At 55.9% G+C, this 16,297-nt stretch overlaps 1 protein-coding gene across 1 annotated transcript in view; it reads left to right on the plus strand.

The window, feature by feature from the left end:
• Positions 1-9,206: 9,206 nt before the first annotated feature.
• HS3ST4 (heparan sulfate-glucosamine 3-sulfotransferase 4) overlaps positions 9,207-16,297 on the plus strand; it is a 62,247-nt gene continuing 55,156 nt past the window's right edge. The window contains exon 1 of the mRNA XM_075436559.1: positions 9,207-9,936. Coding sequence (XP_075292674.1) covers positions 9,302-9,936 — 635 coding nt within the window. The 5' untranslated portion in view covers positions 9,207-9,301. The remainder of the gene's footprint in view (positions 9,937-16,297) is intronic.

The raw sequence follows: 16,297 nt of genomic DNA on the forward strand, positions 1-16,297 counted from the left end.
TTGTTTCCTGGTCCTTTTCTTAATCCCTGGATGTTCTGTACTCCGGAAGAGGACTGCTCCATCACTTGCAGCTATGGGATGTGAACTGTCATCACCAGCGAATGTTTTCAGGAGTCCTGAGTACTTGTGGGCAATAAGGGTTTCGTTTGAACTAAACGATCCAAAAAGCTTTGGCTCCCTCCCTGCTTCCTCTCTGCTCTGTTGCCTCCAGCAAAGGCTCCGATGCTCTGAGACACCGGTGGGAGGCACAGCGATTGGCTCTCCCTTCCACCTCTGGGGGACATTCTGCTGGTGGCAAGGATTGCATCCCACTGCTGATTTTGGCAAGCGCTGGCAATGTCACCTCACTCTTCTGTGGCAGGTGGTGGCCTGCCCTGGTTTGCACCCGGTGAAGGAGGGGTTATAGGAACCGGCTCTGCACCGTAGCGGGCTCTCGGGAGGTCTCGGGCTGTGTCTGCGGTGCTGTTGGCTAGATGAGTCTCTGTTCCCACACCACCAGCTAGCTGGTAGCCGGATGATGATGAAACAACAGACAAGTATGTAAAATTCAACATCTCAATAATATTTCTAACATGAGAGAACAAGAACTTCTCTTTTTTGATAGAGAAGAAATGCTTCATATTTCGCTAAATGTCATCCCAAGCTCCTTTAACTGCTGCCTTGCTCAAAGCCTGCTGTCTAGGTGGTTGTGTAAGGTGTGGAGCATAGCTCATTTCCTCACTTGAAATTCAGGTATTATTGGCATCACAGCAGTGAGCGATACATCAGCAGAGGTTTCTTCTTCTTCTTCTAGGCTATAGAAGATACTAGAACCAAGGAAGGGAGATGTGGTATCAAAATCTAGTAAATGAATAGTCATTATCACTTTTTAATCCTATTTCGATCCCAAGTAAAATAATTCAAAATCCTGAAAGAAAGAGTCCTTAAGCAGTCAAGAGAGCAGAGCCCCACAGTGTAGGTGGCATGGGTGTTCCTGAAGAATAAATCTTAGCGGGAACACGCTGGGTACCTTGTTACCAGGCAGAGAGTGATAAATTAGGCAGCTCACAGAAGAGCTACAGAAATGATGAGGGAGGTGGAGGATCCGTCTAATGAGCAGAGATTAAATTACCGAAATTGGCAGGGCTTGGCTGAGTGGCAAGTGAGGAGGGGAGGAGGAACTGTGCCGGGGAGGGAAAGGATGAGTAAGAACGGGTGTTTTACAGAGATTGGCACTGGTCATCGCCGCTGCCAGCGAAGGGCAGTAGATCGTGGGCAGGTCCTGGGAAGCTCGCTGCTGGGTCCCTGTAAGACCTGATGCTGATTCAGGGGGGCAGCTCTGTACCACGGTGGTAGGGTGAAAGCCCTCCCGGCTGAGCACCCAGCCACCGCCAGCGCCGAGGCACGCGGCAGTGGGCAGCAGATGAGCAGCAGGTCTTTGTGGCTCTCCCATGCTCCAAGACCAGAGACGTTAATTGCTGAGCCGTGTCCCGGACTGTGCCGGGGAATTGCATGTTACGGTGCAGAGTCTGGTTCCGATGCTGGTACAGGTCTGTGGCCTCGAGTTTAACAGTTTAAACTGGCAGCTTTGCTGGCTACCAGAAGGTCTTCTGTAGAGAAGGGATGAAGTGAGTGAGGTGACAGTGTCTTTCCTCTGTGGCCCAAACATCGGTGTGCGATGGTGACGGAAAGCATCCGGGGCAGTAGTGCTCTGGTCTGGGGCTTGGGGGGAGCTGCACCCCTTTGGACCTTGCCTCTCCAGGAAGCCTGTCCGATTGCTATGGTAACGCATGAGGAGCACCTCAGAGCACATCGTGAGGCAGCTTGAGGTGCAGCTGGAAGGCTGGCACGCCTGTGCTGATGCAATGGCATCTCGCCATGGACAGTCACCCCTGGTCTGCGAGGAAGCGCAGGAGATGTCCGGCATTGGAGGGGGTGATGCGCTGCAAGGCTGCAGCGCAGCGGCCCAGGACACCCTCGGGCAACCAAGCTACCCAGCCAGCGCTTTGTTCTCCTGGAGCGGCCGCGCGGCTGGTCAAGGGCATTTTAGAAAGCACAGTGTATATTGGCAAAACACTTCTCCTCCGGCCTGCTGATGCAAAGCTGGCAGCAGACCGTGCTGCAGATGAACCGTATCCAAGGCGCTGGGCTCTGCGCTGTTTGGTAGGCACGTTCCTCGCCTTCCCGGTCCAGGATTTGCCCCAGTGCAGTAAAGACTCTTCCAGCACCAGGTGAGCAGGGCACCAGCAGCGTCAGTGGAGGGGCTCAGATGGCGAGGTGGAGAGGCCAGGCGGTGTCCTGGCTGTCCTGCTAATCGCTCATCCTTGGCTGGGTGGCTGCATGATGTCACGATGGCTCAGAAGGAGCTCACTGCAGCCAGCAGTGTTGCAGTCCACGTCAGCGACAGGACGCATCCGTGCCCTGGTCGCAGCTGCCCTGGAGACAGCCCTGACGCAGAGCCTCTGCGTGATGCACTGCCAGGCTCTGCGAGCCCCGGGCACCGAGACAGAGCAGGGCGGTGCTGCACCCGCGCTGGGGCTGGGACGCGGGCTGTGTGCCTGCCAAGACCGGCACCAGAGTCACACTGTGACCACAGGCAAATCTCTTCCTCCCTCCCTGCCTCAGTTTCCTCTTCTGTAGCCGAGCGATAATGTATTCAGCCACCTTGCAAATATGAGACCGCCTCTCTGTGACTGCTGCCTTCCTCTTTCCTACTGTCCTCACTACTTCAGCACAGGATGGAGACAGCCAGCTAACACTTGTGTTCAGCGTGGCTTTGCCATGTCATCCTGTCGTGTGATCAGTGAAGGGTTTCCTTTGCAAGCCCTGGTCCTCATTCTGCAAGAGCCGAGATTAGAACAGGAGATTATCTCCGGATGATGTGCAGATAGAGCCACTCACCCACTTACACTGAGTAAGGGCATGACAGACGGGACAGGTCCCGCACACCCTTCCTGTAGGTTGGACAGCCTGCTCCTGTGCTTATCGGTGAGACCGAGGGCAGCCGTGAGGAGAACGGGAGGCTTCGGGCCTGAGCAGTAACTGGGGCTCGCAGAGTGGGAGCGGGTTGCTCAGGAGCAGCGGGAGGTCTCAGCTCCTGGCCGTGGCAGAACATGACCAAGCCGTGCAGCCCCCCCGGAGCAGGACAGCGGCCAGGCTGAGCCCGGAGCAGCCTCGCTGCTCGCGGCCCTGTCTCTGGGGGTGCCAGCAGCCCCAGGCTGGGCTTGCTGCGAGCGTGGTGGTCACAGCCGTTGTGTTTCTCCATCTGCATCTGCTGCAGACAGGCTGCTCCCTGAGGAGAAGCGAACCCGGCTCTCCCGTAGCATGGCATGGATCCAGGTCAGCAGCAGGCTGCTGGTAGGAAGAGCGCGGGGGGCACGGAGACCCCCAGCACCGCAAGCACGAGGAGCATTAGAGGGAGCAGATACTCAATTCAGGTGTTCAGCAATGGAAGGAGAACTCCTGGCTTCAGTCTCTTCCCAGTTTTTCTAGGGGCTGGCTTACCAACACAGTGACAGCAGAAGCAACAGAGCCCAGAAGCCCCCTGTTCCCCCAGCATTTGCCACAACCTCTCCGATTGCTCCTACAGTTGGAGCCACGATCTTTGGCCATGTGGAGTGTAAAGAAACAGACTTGAAGGGCTGGTGGGACCTTCAGGGACCATCTAGTTTGTTCCTGTGCCTGTGCCACCTGTGACTGCCCCTCGTCTAACCTCCTCTGTTGCCTCTGCCAGCATGCACCTTTCAGACTGAATGGCTTTCCCTCTGGCTACGTTTTCAGGACTGATCACTGTGTAAGTCGTGTACCACAGCATATTTGTTGTGCATACGCTTTTCCAAGTCTAAGAGCTGTTCTGTTTTTTACAGCAACTGTGAACAACGCATCAGTGAATCAGAGAGTTTGGTTTCTGAGCAGCTTGACCAGAGATGCTCTTCTTCCACCTTTTGTTAATTTTAGGTAAGGAAGATGGATGTAACTTCCTAGGCTGTATAGTTTAGAGCACAGGAGACACTACTAAAAGCCATCAGAACAAATACTTATTCTAAACCTGAAGCTGTTTCCATGAACAGCAAAGTGCTTTGACAGTATGGAATGCTACGGCAAAACATCTTGAGTGCCTTCTTGGACTAGAGTTTGAATGTCATTGCATTTTTACTGTTTATTTTCTATTCAGTATATATTTTCGAATTTCATTCATTCCCTGAATGAGGTAGAGCACCGTATGAATTAATCTACCTCTTCTCAAGGTGTTTCACTCCTTCTGATGACAAGTAAATAATGAGGAAGAATTATGGGAGGTTAACCTCTGAAGTTTTCTGAAAAACATATTTCTAGTGTTTGTAAAAGTCAGGAAATAAGGTGATCATCTCCGGAAGCTTACTGCTTAGCAGAAGCAATAACTGGGACAGCGGCACATAGAGACACACAAGCTGGAGACTTCCCTGCAGGGACCACTTCCCCAGCTTACAGCTTGGCCCAGTAGGACCATTTCTTTCATAAGACTTCCAGTCACAGTGTAAAGCCTTCTAAGAGAGGTAACCTGCCATATTCCTTCACAAATTGTTACAAAAGAAAATTACTGTCCCTGTTAAAATACATACTTTTGATTTCACTCAAATCTGTCTAATTCCAGCTTCCCATCAATGGCTCTTGTTAAGCCTTTGATAGATTAATGAGCCCTTTCCTGTCAGAGGCCTGCTTCTCAGATTGGTGCTTGTGAATCATAACAGGAGCAGAGGACTGGAAAGGACAGCTTGGGCTATCAGCTCCCATTTCCTTGCAATTGCTGGCAACCATGTTTTAAAGTCCATTTCAAACTCAGTCTTAAAACTAATTGCATGCCTTGCCCCCAGTGCTCCTCTCAGGAATCTGTTCCAGAACAACATTTCTCCCACAGCTAGAAACCATCTGATTTCCAGCCAAAATGTATTTGTGCCAATTCATACCTCTTTGTTTTTGTGCCAGCACTGCCTGTTATCTGAGGCCATTTTCCTCCTTCCTTGGTGTTCATCTGCTTGTGCATTTGGAGAGCAGGGATGCACTCCCCAGCCCTCCTCTCACTTGGCTAAATATGCCAGGTCCCCCCAGATGGGCTCTTCAGTCTGGAGGTTGTCCTTGGAGTCTGGCTCTGCCCCTGTTCCTCTCCCAGTTCATGTTCCTGGCGCAGAGGTGATGAGAGTGGTGGATGTTCCCATTACTAAATAGAGAATGAGATAAACCTCACCCATCCCTGCCTTGGAGTGGAGTTCTTCTTCCCCTTCACGAACCAGGCCACCAGCCTTTGCGCGGCACCAACCAAGGGTGACAGAGCCTTGTGCTTCTTGGAGGTGCAGCAATGTCTCAGAAAGGGCTCTTCAGTCTACTATGTGGGAAACCCAGCTCTAATTAGAGTCTTGCCTTTAGTCCATGCACTCAGGCCCTACCAGCTGGTGCAGGGAAGGGCTCCCAGCTGCCTGCCACGACTTATTAATCCAGGAGTTTGGCACGAATCTCAGCGCTGCTGTCCCTTTTGAGATGAGAGCATCACAGGCATGTGCCCCAGGCTGGGACAGCCACAAGTCACTCTAAATGCTGGGGACTTAAAAGAAACTGCATCTGAGGGGAAGCTGCTCCATGGCTGCCCACTACAGAGTTCCTCTGCCTTTCACCAAAGAAACTGGTCTTGATCCCTGCCAAAACTTGGGGCATGAACTAGATGATCCACCAGACTGACCTATCCTGGTAATTCCTACGCCAGGCTAACAGCACCAGCTGGCCTCGCTAGACTGGACACTTACTGGATGCTTGGGAAGCACTCTTACTGGTAATTAATGTGAATAGAAGTGTGCAGGTATGCAGTGTAAACACATAAGCCTTTAAAAGCAGAACTGTCAAATGAAGCGTTACACTCCATCAGCTCCTATTGCATCCACTGGCTGAACACCACCGAACGCTTGGATGGCACTCAGATCTGCTCACGGATGTGTTTGACGTGCATGCAGGAGAAATACACATTCTACGATGAATAAAAAGAGGCAAAGCCCAGGCAGCAGGCATTTAAGGCTAAACCATTTGTTTTAGAGAGCTTTACATTCTAGTTGTAAAATTTCCTCTGGGCTGGAAGCTGGTGCCCGAGAAGAAATCGTCTTTCAGTTATGTATGATTTGCCTGCAAATCCTATTAGTCTTCTGTGCAGCACATCACAGGAGAATAGACATGAGGATGTCAAACCAGGGCATTTTGCTAAGCACTGCGGTTTAGATGTGTTCTCGGTATAAGAAAGACCAAAGCACTGCGCCTCTTCATTAAATGGTGCCTATTTTGAGGTTTAGCTTATATTTTTGAAACTGAAAACAATTTCTTTGGGTTTTTTTTTTTTTTGGTGTGACATTGGGAAACTTGCGAGCAGGCTTACTGACACCAGCAGGCTCTGTGGGTTCTCCAATTTGGAGTAAATGTATCTCCACGTATGAGGAGGATTAATCTCTCTCAAGGTAGATCTATACATACTATAACATTTATGTGAAAGGACATACATACGAGCTAAGCAGAGCGGCAGAGCAAACCCCTTCTGCTCAGGGCTTCCCGAGAATGTCGGTCTGTCCCCCGTACTGCAGCACGTGCTCCCCTCCACCGTCACCCAAACTGCGCCTGCTTGGGATTCACATTTAAGGTTCGAGTCTGACTGATTGCTAAATCTGCAGCAGCCTCTCCGTGGGCTGAGCCTGCCCGGGGCAGGACCGTGTGCCTCCCGCGCATCCCCGCAGGGCAGCGGGGACACCCCCGGGCCCAGCGCCCGCCGCCTGCGCAGCGGCTGCACGGCCTCCTCTGAGCAGCGGGTAGGAAGCTGCGAGTGAGGGATGCGAGGCTTTGCTTCTGTCAGTTCGAGTTAGTCCCTTAACATTCACATTACCGTAATGCAGTTGAAAAGGAATCCATGAGTTACAGGAAATGATTTACAGGACACAAGACACTGCATTTCAGAGGTCTCATGTGTACCATAAAAAATATATTATGAAGGAATAATCTCTGTCGGAACTGGAGCTGCACAGAGAGAACACATGTCCAGCTGAGAGCAGCATTGAGCTTTTGTTCATTATGGGAAAAGTCTCCGCTCTTCCTCTTTTTCGATGAATATTCTTTTCTGGATGTCTAGTTAATATTGGCACTTTATTTTTTTTTCCCAAATGTCACTTTTGCCATGAGACCAAGCATAGCTGAGACTCCAATGGCACCTTGCTCTGAGGTGTTCCCTGCTGAGCTTCACACAGCAGCAGCAAGACTTGGAGCAATTCCTGGACTTCCCCTGTAAAACCTGGGCGACGGCTCATCAGCTGGGGGAGCCTGAGGGAGCTCTGCCAGCTCCCTCCCATCCAGCCCTCGCCCAGAGCCCCTCTGCCTGGTGGGATGCACAGCTCTGCAGCTTCCCAGAGTGGAGGCTAGTGGAGAAGGGTCACTGCCTCCAAAAGCTCCTTCTGCTTGTGGGCAGGATGAGGTACCCAGGAGTCACACGGCCACACGCTGCTGGAAATGTACTCTGTACTTTTCCAGCGCTTGCCCAGAAGCCCAGCTGTGGCCCTCATATACGTGTGAACACGCAGCTGCTCTGCAGCTTTTGCCACCCGGACCAGGCGCTGGCTCTTCGGGTGATCTGCAGCATTCGGGCGGTGCTGCTGGTTTGTGGGTAGCAGTTCAGGGGCAAACGGTTAGCTCGCTGCGTGCCCACCTGTGGGGGCTTTAGCAAAGGACTGTGTTCCTCAATTCATCTCTGTACCGCGGCGATGCCAGCACTGTTCTGCTGAGAGGGACCACGGGGGCCAGGATGCCAAGAGCTGTGATGTGCCCCAATGTGGCAGGATGCCTACGAGGGAGAGACTCCTGGGACACCCCAGAATGAGGGATAAGAGGGAGCTGAGAGACGTGAAAGCATTTCTTCGCCTCACAAAATCCTTGCTAAAGCCAATGCTGAGAACTGGAGGTGGGAAGTGCCAAAATGTGGAGCTGGGAAGAGATGGTGGCTGCTCCAGAAAAACTGTGAGGAGGGAGGCTGTCAGCCCCAGCCTGCTCCACCACGGCTGGGGACAGAGTTCCTGGAAGAGCAGCGTGTGAGGGTGTAATTGGCCTCACCTGGTAGCGCAGCTCCTGGCACGAAAACTATGAACCCTCTGTGTTCCAAACGGCGCTGAGCTCCTCTGCACCAGCAAAGCAGCTGCTGCCCGCCCCTGCCCACGGTCTGCCCACGGTCTGCCACCGCTCCTCCAGCTCCTGGCAGGCAGCAGGCTGCCCTGCGAAACCTCTCCACCCTGCTCCAGAGCCTCAGCGGGCCGCAGCCAGGGACCCTCGGCCCTGCTGCAGGGGCTGTCCCAGGGGACCTGTCTGGGGGTCCCTCTGAGGGGAGCTGGAGGACTCAGGCAGGAGCCACGGGCTGGGGCAGCGGGGCGAGGGGGTGACGATACAGAGTACGAACTCGGGGAGGCGGGGGGAGCGGGCCGGGACCAGGGGACAAGGAGCTGCGACACAGTGGTCCCCGTCGAGGGGAAGGAGAAGGATTTGCTGCAGATAACCGGCACCGCCCGCCGCCCCCGGGCCCTGCGCCCACCCTGCGGCTGGGGGCGGCTGGGGCACGGCGGGAGCAGACGGGGCGGGCAGCCGGGGGCTGTCCCAGCGCGCCGGGGGTCAGCGGGGCCGCAGCCACCCAGGGCCTGCCCTGACCGGCGCTGCCCCGGGGGGCTCCGAGCTCCACCCGCCGCCGCCCGGGGGCTGCTGCGGCGCTGCCTGGGCGCTGCTGCGGGGCTGCCCGGGCGCTGCTGCGGGGCTGCCCCGGGGCTGCTGCGGCGCTGCCCGGGCGCTGCTGCGGAGCTGCCCCGGGGCTGCTGCGGGGCTGCCCGGGCGCTGCTGCGGGGCTGCCCGGGCGCTGTCCGCGGTGCTGCCCGACCGCGGCTGCCGGCCCCGCCCCGCCCCGCCCCGCCCGGCGCTGCCCCCCCGGCCCGGCGGAGCGGACGCGGCGCTCGGCGGGGCCCGGCGCGCTCTCGGCGGCGGCGGCGGGGGCGGGCCCGGGCCCTCCCCGCGCCGGGAGCGCGCTCCCGCTTCCCACCCGGCACAAAGTTTCGCGGCAGGAACTCGGGCGGCAACAGTGCGGGGCGGGCAGCACCGGAGCGCGGCCGCGCTGAGCCCAGCCGCCCCGGTGCCCGGCGGGGGCCGGCGCCGACCGTGCCATGCGGGGCTCCCCCCCGGCGGCGGCGGGGCGGGGGGGGCAGCGGCGCCCCATGCGGCTGGGGCGGGGGGGCGGCGGCGGCTGACACCATGTGCGCCCGGTGCCCGGGGCGAGGAGCGGGGAGCAGCCATGTCCCCCTCCGCCCAGCCGGGGGTGCCGGGCGGGCGCGGCTCTAAGGGGCCCCCGGCGCGGAAGCTGCTCTGCATGTGCAGCCTCTCGCTCTGCCTCACCTACCTGTGCTACAGCCTCATGGGGGGCGCCGGCCCCGCCGCCCTGCGCTCCCCCGCCGCGCTCCCCGCCACGGCGGCCCCGCGCTCCCCCGCCGCGCTCCCGGGCACGGCGGTCCCCGGGGCCCCGCGCTCCCCCGCCGGTCCCCCGGGCAGCCCCGCCGCCCCGGCCGCCTCCGCCGCTCCGCCGCCGGCCTCCAACGGCAGCCGGGAAGGGGCGGCGAGCGCCTGGCCGCGCACGCCGCTGGCCCCCGGGGAGGTGATCGCGGCGCAGAGCGGAGCCTTCGAGAGGGACCCGCAAGAATCGAGCACCACGGACGAGGAACTGAGCCGGGCCGGCAGCCCGGGGCCCCGCGGCGGCGGCACCACGCCGGACTACGGGGAGAAGCGGCTGCCGCAAGCCCTCATCGTCGGGGTGAAGAAGGGGGGGACGCGGGCGCTGCTGGAGGCCATCCGGGCGCACCCCGACGTGCGCGCCGTGGGCACCGAGCCCCACTTCTTCGACAGGAACTACGAGAAGGGGCTGGAGTGGTACAGGTGAGGCGCGGGGCTCGGTGGGGGGGGGGGGTCCCGCGGGGCGGGGGGGGCCGGGGACCTGCGGGGGGCCCGGGCGGGGGCCGCGGAGCCCGGCGCTGTCGGGGCAGCGGGCGGGGGCGCGGGTGCGGGTGCCTCGCCCGGCGGCCGTTGCGGTTTGGAACGCGGTGTTGTGGTGGGAAGGCAGAAAACGGGTGAAAACCTCGCTCGTCTGCAACTCCGGCAGGCAGAGCTGGGGCAGACCGCAGCAGTGCGGCGGCACTTGGTGTAAAACACGTCTGAATAAGTCAGTAATTAATAATTACTGAAATAATCAAGATTGCAAGTTGTTCCAGGGGATGCCAGGGGCTTTGAAGTGAGGAAGGATGCTGCCTTTCACACGAGCTGCAGGGTTCGCCTCGCAAATAAGATTTACTCTTCATTCAACAAGTTCCACGTCAGAAAGTTCAGGGTTTTTTCCATTGACAAGATCCAATTCTGTTGTGAAGAAGTCTCTAAACGTTGTTGTCTGACACAGCGTCATGTTTGAAGGGAGTTTTATGCTGAAAGTCCCGATTATCAGAAAACACTGGGCTGCAGCAATGAAGTGTTAAGTGCCTTGGCAGGTTTAGCAAATCAATGAACTGTGATGGCTCAGGGTTTGTTGTTTTTTTTTTCCTCTCTCTTTTTATAAATCCCAAAACTAAAAAGAATGCAGTACATCAGTGGAGCTGCAAATTACTACTAGTTCTATAGTTTACGGTTAAAAGCACCCCACGCTTGTTTCTTTATAAGAAACAGTCTGTGGCTTAGCTGACAAAGTTCGGTGTTTTTGTTGCGCTGAGTGTGGTAGCTGTTCAGCTGCTCTGAGAATGAAGGAAAAAACCAAATTGCAGCAGCAAGTTAGTTACTGCTTGGATTACCTGGCCCCTCTTTATTAAAATGGAGCACACGGTCTTCATGTCAATGGCATTTAAATGTGAAGAACTTCAGGCCATTTTCTGTGGCAACTGTGGAAGCAAAGTCTTCGTAACACTGACTTGGTGTAGCATCCACCTGGCTTTGTTAAAATGCTGAGGGACTTCAATAAAGCTGAGACAGCGCACGTGTCTCTGAGTGTTTTCGGTGTGCTGTACCAACATGGGGCAGGATTAAAGGACTGGCTGTGGTTATTGTGTTTATATATATAATTTCAGACACAATATCTTATTTTACTGAATTTTCCTGCAGGAAAGGCTTTCCTTGAAAAGTAAGTTTAGAAACTTGCTGGAAGAGGCTACAAAGTGGCATATAAAAAGGTTTGGTTTTATTCAAAATAGGCAGAAGAAGATCAAGGACTGAATATGGCAAGCAGTTGCTGTTTCATCTTTAAAGTCATGCTACAAGAAAAGGGCTAGAGAGGGAGTAACTCCTCTCGTGGAGTAAAAGGCACACACAAGTTTTCATCTGCAGAATGTATTTTGAAATTTTTCATCCCTGCAGTAGCTCTGTGGTTTGTTTAGCTGATTTCTAGCACCGGTGCTATGCTGCACTGGCAGGGAGGTGGGTGAAGAAAAGGCTGGGTCAGAGCTGATTTGTGAGGGTCCTGGGCAGAGTAGGCTGGGGCATGGATTCTCTGGTCAGGGGAAAAATAAATTGCACCACAGCTTAAATGCCACTGTGGCCCTGAGGATTTGCCCTCGTTTGTCGTAAAGCCTGATCTTCACACCTGCCCAACCCAGTGAGCTGGCTTCTCCTCTCTCCTTGCAACAGCTCGTTCAGCCTTGCTGGGACAGGGCACCAGGCTGCCCAGCGCTGCCATCCCCGCCGCCGCGGGAGCGACAGGTTTTCCCCGGTGCTGAGCCGGTACTGGTCTGCTGGCACGGACTGGGAGGCTGGCACGCTTGGTGCTGCACAAATACTACACAAAAACGGGGCGGGGGGGGAAGATCGCCACCCACACTAGCAGCTATTTCTTCCTGACCTTCTCTGAGATTACCTGATTGAGTGCACCAAAAGCCTGACTGCTTGCAGCTGTGTCCCAGGTAGAGTAATTGGAGATTTCTCCTATCCACAGCAATATCAATTTTCTTTAAGCAAAGAAGCAACTATGGAAGTGTTTATGCCAGCCTCTCCTTACAGTGACTTCTATCACTTGTTTATATTTTGCATACAACACTTCTTTTTATGCATTATAAGCTGTTAGCTATTAATACTGTCAAGTTTTTTCTGCTGTAGAGAAATAAGGAAGCAGCAGGCCCTCCGGATTCCTTGCTTTGTCATTCAGTGCTGGGAATATCTTCCCGTCCGGCAGAGCTGTGGGGAAGAGCAGCGGTTTCTCCACCTGTAAAATGGAGACAGCACCTAAACGCAGCCTTTTCTTTTGTGTGTGTCCCGTGCCGCATTATTCACGTCTTTGCTGCCCTGAGGTTGGCCAGCTATGAGCACTGTGTCCAGCATCTATATCGGGACAGCAGTCGGAGGCTGAAGTTCGTGCAAATATAGCTCCTGCCTGCTGGCTGGCGCGGCGTGGCAAGCCTGCTACGGCAGCTCTCTGCAGTCTGTTCTCTTTTCCTGGTAACCTTTCGGGAAAGCTGTGCTGTCTGGGGTTGCTTGAGCTCGGTAGTCAAAGTTTACGTAGAAATTACTGAACTGAGGTCTTCCTACACACGTACTGATGCGAACGGGGTCGAAGGCTTGCTTCGGCTGGCTGGTGTGATGCTGCCCGGATTGTTTGGGTAATCGCAATTTGTGATTCCATACATCCTAATGTTGGGCTGTCTGAAGGACAAGCTCAATGATACAGCTTTCCTCAAACTGCACTTCACACCCCCATGTACGTTAACTTCCGCTGATAAATTTCCTAGCTTGCTTTTTTTTTTTGTCTTAATGCAGAATGTAGCTTGACTACTGTTAAACAGTGTGTAAAAGGCTGAGCGGGAGGTGACTTTTAACCTTTCCTTTCGTTAACAGTGTGGCAATACTTGTCTCTGTGTGTATTACCTGCATATCTTCACCTCTCTCTTATGTCTGGGACACGGACACCTGGCAGTCAGTATTATCTTTGGTGATGAACTCTGCTTACTTTGTCACTTGTAATACGCCAGAACTTGGTCCGACCATGGGCGAAGGTTGTGGCAAGGAGCAGGTATCTGCTTCGGCAGTCGCTGGCGGCTCGCTCTCACCCGCTCGTTCCCTCTAAACCGCAGGACATGCCCTCGTTCCCCGCAGGAATTGCTTTTGATTCCCAGCCAGTGCCCCAGTGCCCTTCTGCTCCCTCACATGCCCAGGGCAGCTCTCACTGCCCAGGCGCAGGCAACTCCCGCAGGGACCCCCAGCCGGGCAGGAGGCATTTGCACGGTGCCGTGCTCTCCCGTGCCGTGCTCTCCCGTGCCGTGCTCTCCCGTGCCGTGCTCGTGCCTCAGCGGGCATGGCTGTGCCGCGAGCTCTGCCCTGAGCCGTCCTGCAGCTGGAAGTGAATTGAGAGCCTTTCTGCGCGGGCAGCAAGGACGGCAGAGCGATGGGGAGACTTTGGAGGCCCCTGAGCACTGAAAGAATTTAGCTGACATCTACAAATGCTCATCACCAGCCCAAACAGGAGCAGCATTTGGGACAAGCCCAAGTTCCTTGCCTGGTCATGAAACAAGGGTGCATGAGCACGAGAGGTGACGGAGCCCTGGCCCAGGCTGCCCAGGGAGGCTGTGGAGTCTCCTTCTCTGGAGATATTCCAGCCCCGCCTGGACGCGGTGCTGTGCAGCCTGCTCTGGGTGACCCTGCTTGGGCAGGGGGTTGGGCTGGGTGACCCACAGAGGGCCCTGCCAACCCCTACTATTCTGTGATTCTGTGAGAGGAGTTTGTGGATGAAGGGAGCTGCAAACTGCCAGCAGTGTCTGCCCCTTGGACAAGTTTGTCACCTCGCAGGGGTAGAGGCGTCGGTCTGGTGTCTGCTGCAGCAGCTGTTGGAGAAGCTGTGTGCCGGAGGGCTGGACCTGGGGTCTGCACTGGAGCCCTGGCTTTGCTGTGGTCCCAGGTGGCTTTATGAGGGAGGAGGAGGAGAAGGGGAGGCGATGCTGTCGGCATTGCTCAGCTGCCGCACTGGTCCTCCACCAGCGGTTCCAGCCGTGGGACGGTCTCACACGCGCAGATGCTGACACCGCCGGGTGCTGGGATGCTGCTGGAGCTGCCGGAGGAGAAGCGCTGTCGGGTTGTTGTGTGACGAGAGCAGGGGCTCTTCGCACTGGGATAGACGGTGCTCTGTCTAGGTCCTGCTCGTGCAGATGACCAACACAACAGGTCTTAGCACTTCGGCATCACGGTAGCTCTCTGAGCTGAGCGGAACAGCCCAGTGCTCCAGGTCCACCGTTCCCAGCTGCCTGCAGGCTCAGCACAGTGAGGTGGTTCTGTTTTGTCCGTTCACACTTCCAAGCTGTCTCAATATGCTATGTTTAGCAGAAAAAAGAGGATTCATAACAGTTTTTGAAAACAAATTTGTAGTTTTAACAAAAATATGATCTCCACAATGCAAAGAAAGTATCTGGTAGTGGTGAACTTCAATTATTGAGTTTTGAAGTTCACTGATTTGAAGATAATCCTGAATAATTGGGAGTTAAATTCCCTGTGTCCATGCACATCGCTTTATTCCTTGGCTGTCTCTCAGTGGAGCATTCACAGACAAGCTGCAGCCCTGTCTCTGTAATTAGCCCACGTTCCTCTCGCTCTGCCCTAGGCCTCCACACGTTAAGCGCTTGTGCAGGGGCACAGCTTTATGCGTGGAGCAGCCCCGTCGCAGCCACTGCAGGGAGCAGTCACCATGACAGGCAATGAGATGGTTTGCATGTCTAATGCTATTTTCACTGCCCGTCTGGGTCTTTTGGAGCATTCTCCCTAACCATCAGGCTTGCGTGTTATTCTGTGAGCTGCTACCCTCGTACAAATAATGCATAACACCATGACAGGGAGCTCTTCTCCCAGTAATAAACATGTGGTCTCGAGCCAGCGGTTCCGAGGAGCAGCTGGCTGTGGCTGCGGAGCCGACGCTCTCAGTCGTGTCCCTGTGGACATTAAACTCGCCTGTGGTGGGGAAGCGGCTGTCACGCACCGTTATCGCCGTAACGGGCTCTGCGGCTCCCGGGGGCTGCTCCCGGCTCTCCCACCCTCCCGCTGCGCTGGGCTGGGGGCTGGCGTGGCAGGGCTGTCCCTGCGTGCGCCGCGGCCGATCCCACCCTGGAGCGCCCGGCTCTTGGCCCCGCGGCTGCCAGCAGAAACGGTGCTGGTGGTGTCCGAGGGCGTGCGGTGAGACCCCCGCAGCACCCCTAACCGCCGTTGGACAGCAATCGCTTGGGGCCATTTCAGCCCCAGCCCCACACCGCGGCCCTCGCTGAGAGCTGTAATTGCGTCGCTGGGCAATGCTGGTGCCTCTCCGATCGCCTCGGGGTACTCGGAAAATCAAACCGCTTCCCTCGGAGCTGTGAGCCTGTGCTGATGGGCACTGCAGGAGCACCCGCCGTGGACGGATGGATTGGGGTTTGCTGATGATGACAGGCACTGCTGCACATGCCTGGGAACCGCTGTATTTCTCTGCGAAAGGCCTTTCCAGTGTGCTGTGCCCTGTGTACTTCTGGTAACTTAGGGAAAGTGTATCGATTTTTTTTCTGGGACCCGCTGTGAGCTGGCTTTTGCTGAAATGTAGCGACTCAGCTGCCCTCCCTCCGCTGTGGATCCACTGCCTTGGGATTAATCCGGGCTGAAGACCGCACGAGTAGTTCCGTGTAACATAGCTCTTGCAATACCTTGTCCCCTTCACCCTTCCTAAACCTTTAGGGGTGGGTTAGATCCTACATGTGCACTGTTTTTTCTAGCCCAAATCTTCCACGCAGAGCAAGCACACGTGTGCAGCACCAACCTCTCACCGATGCCGGTGCCCAGCTCCCAGTAAAGCTGGCAGAGGGACTGGGCTGAGCAGGGTTGCAGGCTGGAGGCAGGGGTCTGGGCTCTTTGCCGGCCAGTCCCCGTGTTTCACCCATCTGGGGGCCGGAGAGAGGCCACTCCTGCATCAGGCATGGGTTTTCTTCTGCACCCAGAGCTACTGGAGTGAATCCACCACGGGCCAGAGCTGGGGGTCTCCTGGCCTCTGCCCCGCGTGCTGGGCCAGGGGAGCCCACCCCGCACCCTGGCTGGGCAGCAGTCTGCTCCTGGCCTTTCTGCTTGGTTTCACCTCGAGGAATGGGATGCAGGAAAGAATCGGTCCTCTTTGTAGTGTTTTCTCACCTGATGATGGCTATCCACAGGCTACTCGATTGTAGCCATGGGAATGGCAGCTGCTTTCAGCACCCGCAGCCGCTCCACGCTGTGCTCGCTCTTCCTGCAAAAAGAGTGAGAGCAGCGCGAGGGACAACACGCTGCGGGG

Source organism: Opisthocomus hoazin, chromosome 15, assembly GCF_030867145.1.
Source record: "Opisthocomus hoazin isolate bOpiHoa1 chromosome 15, bOpiHoa1.hap1, whole genome shotgun sequence".
In the NCBI taxonomy this organism is placed as follows: domain Eukaryota; kingdom Metazoa; phylum Chordata; class Aves; order Opisthocomiformes; family Opisthocomidae; genus Opisthocomus; species Opisthocomus hoazin.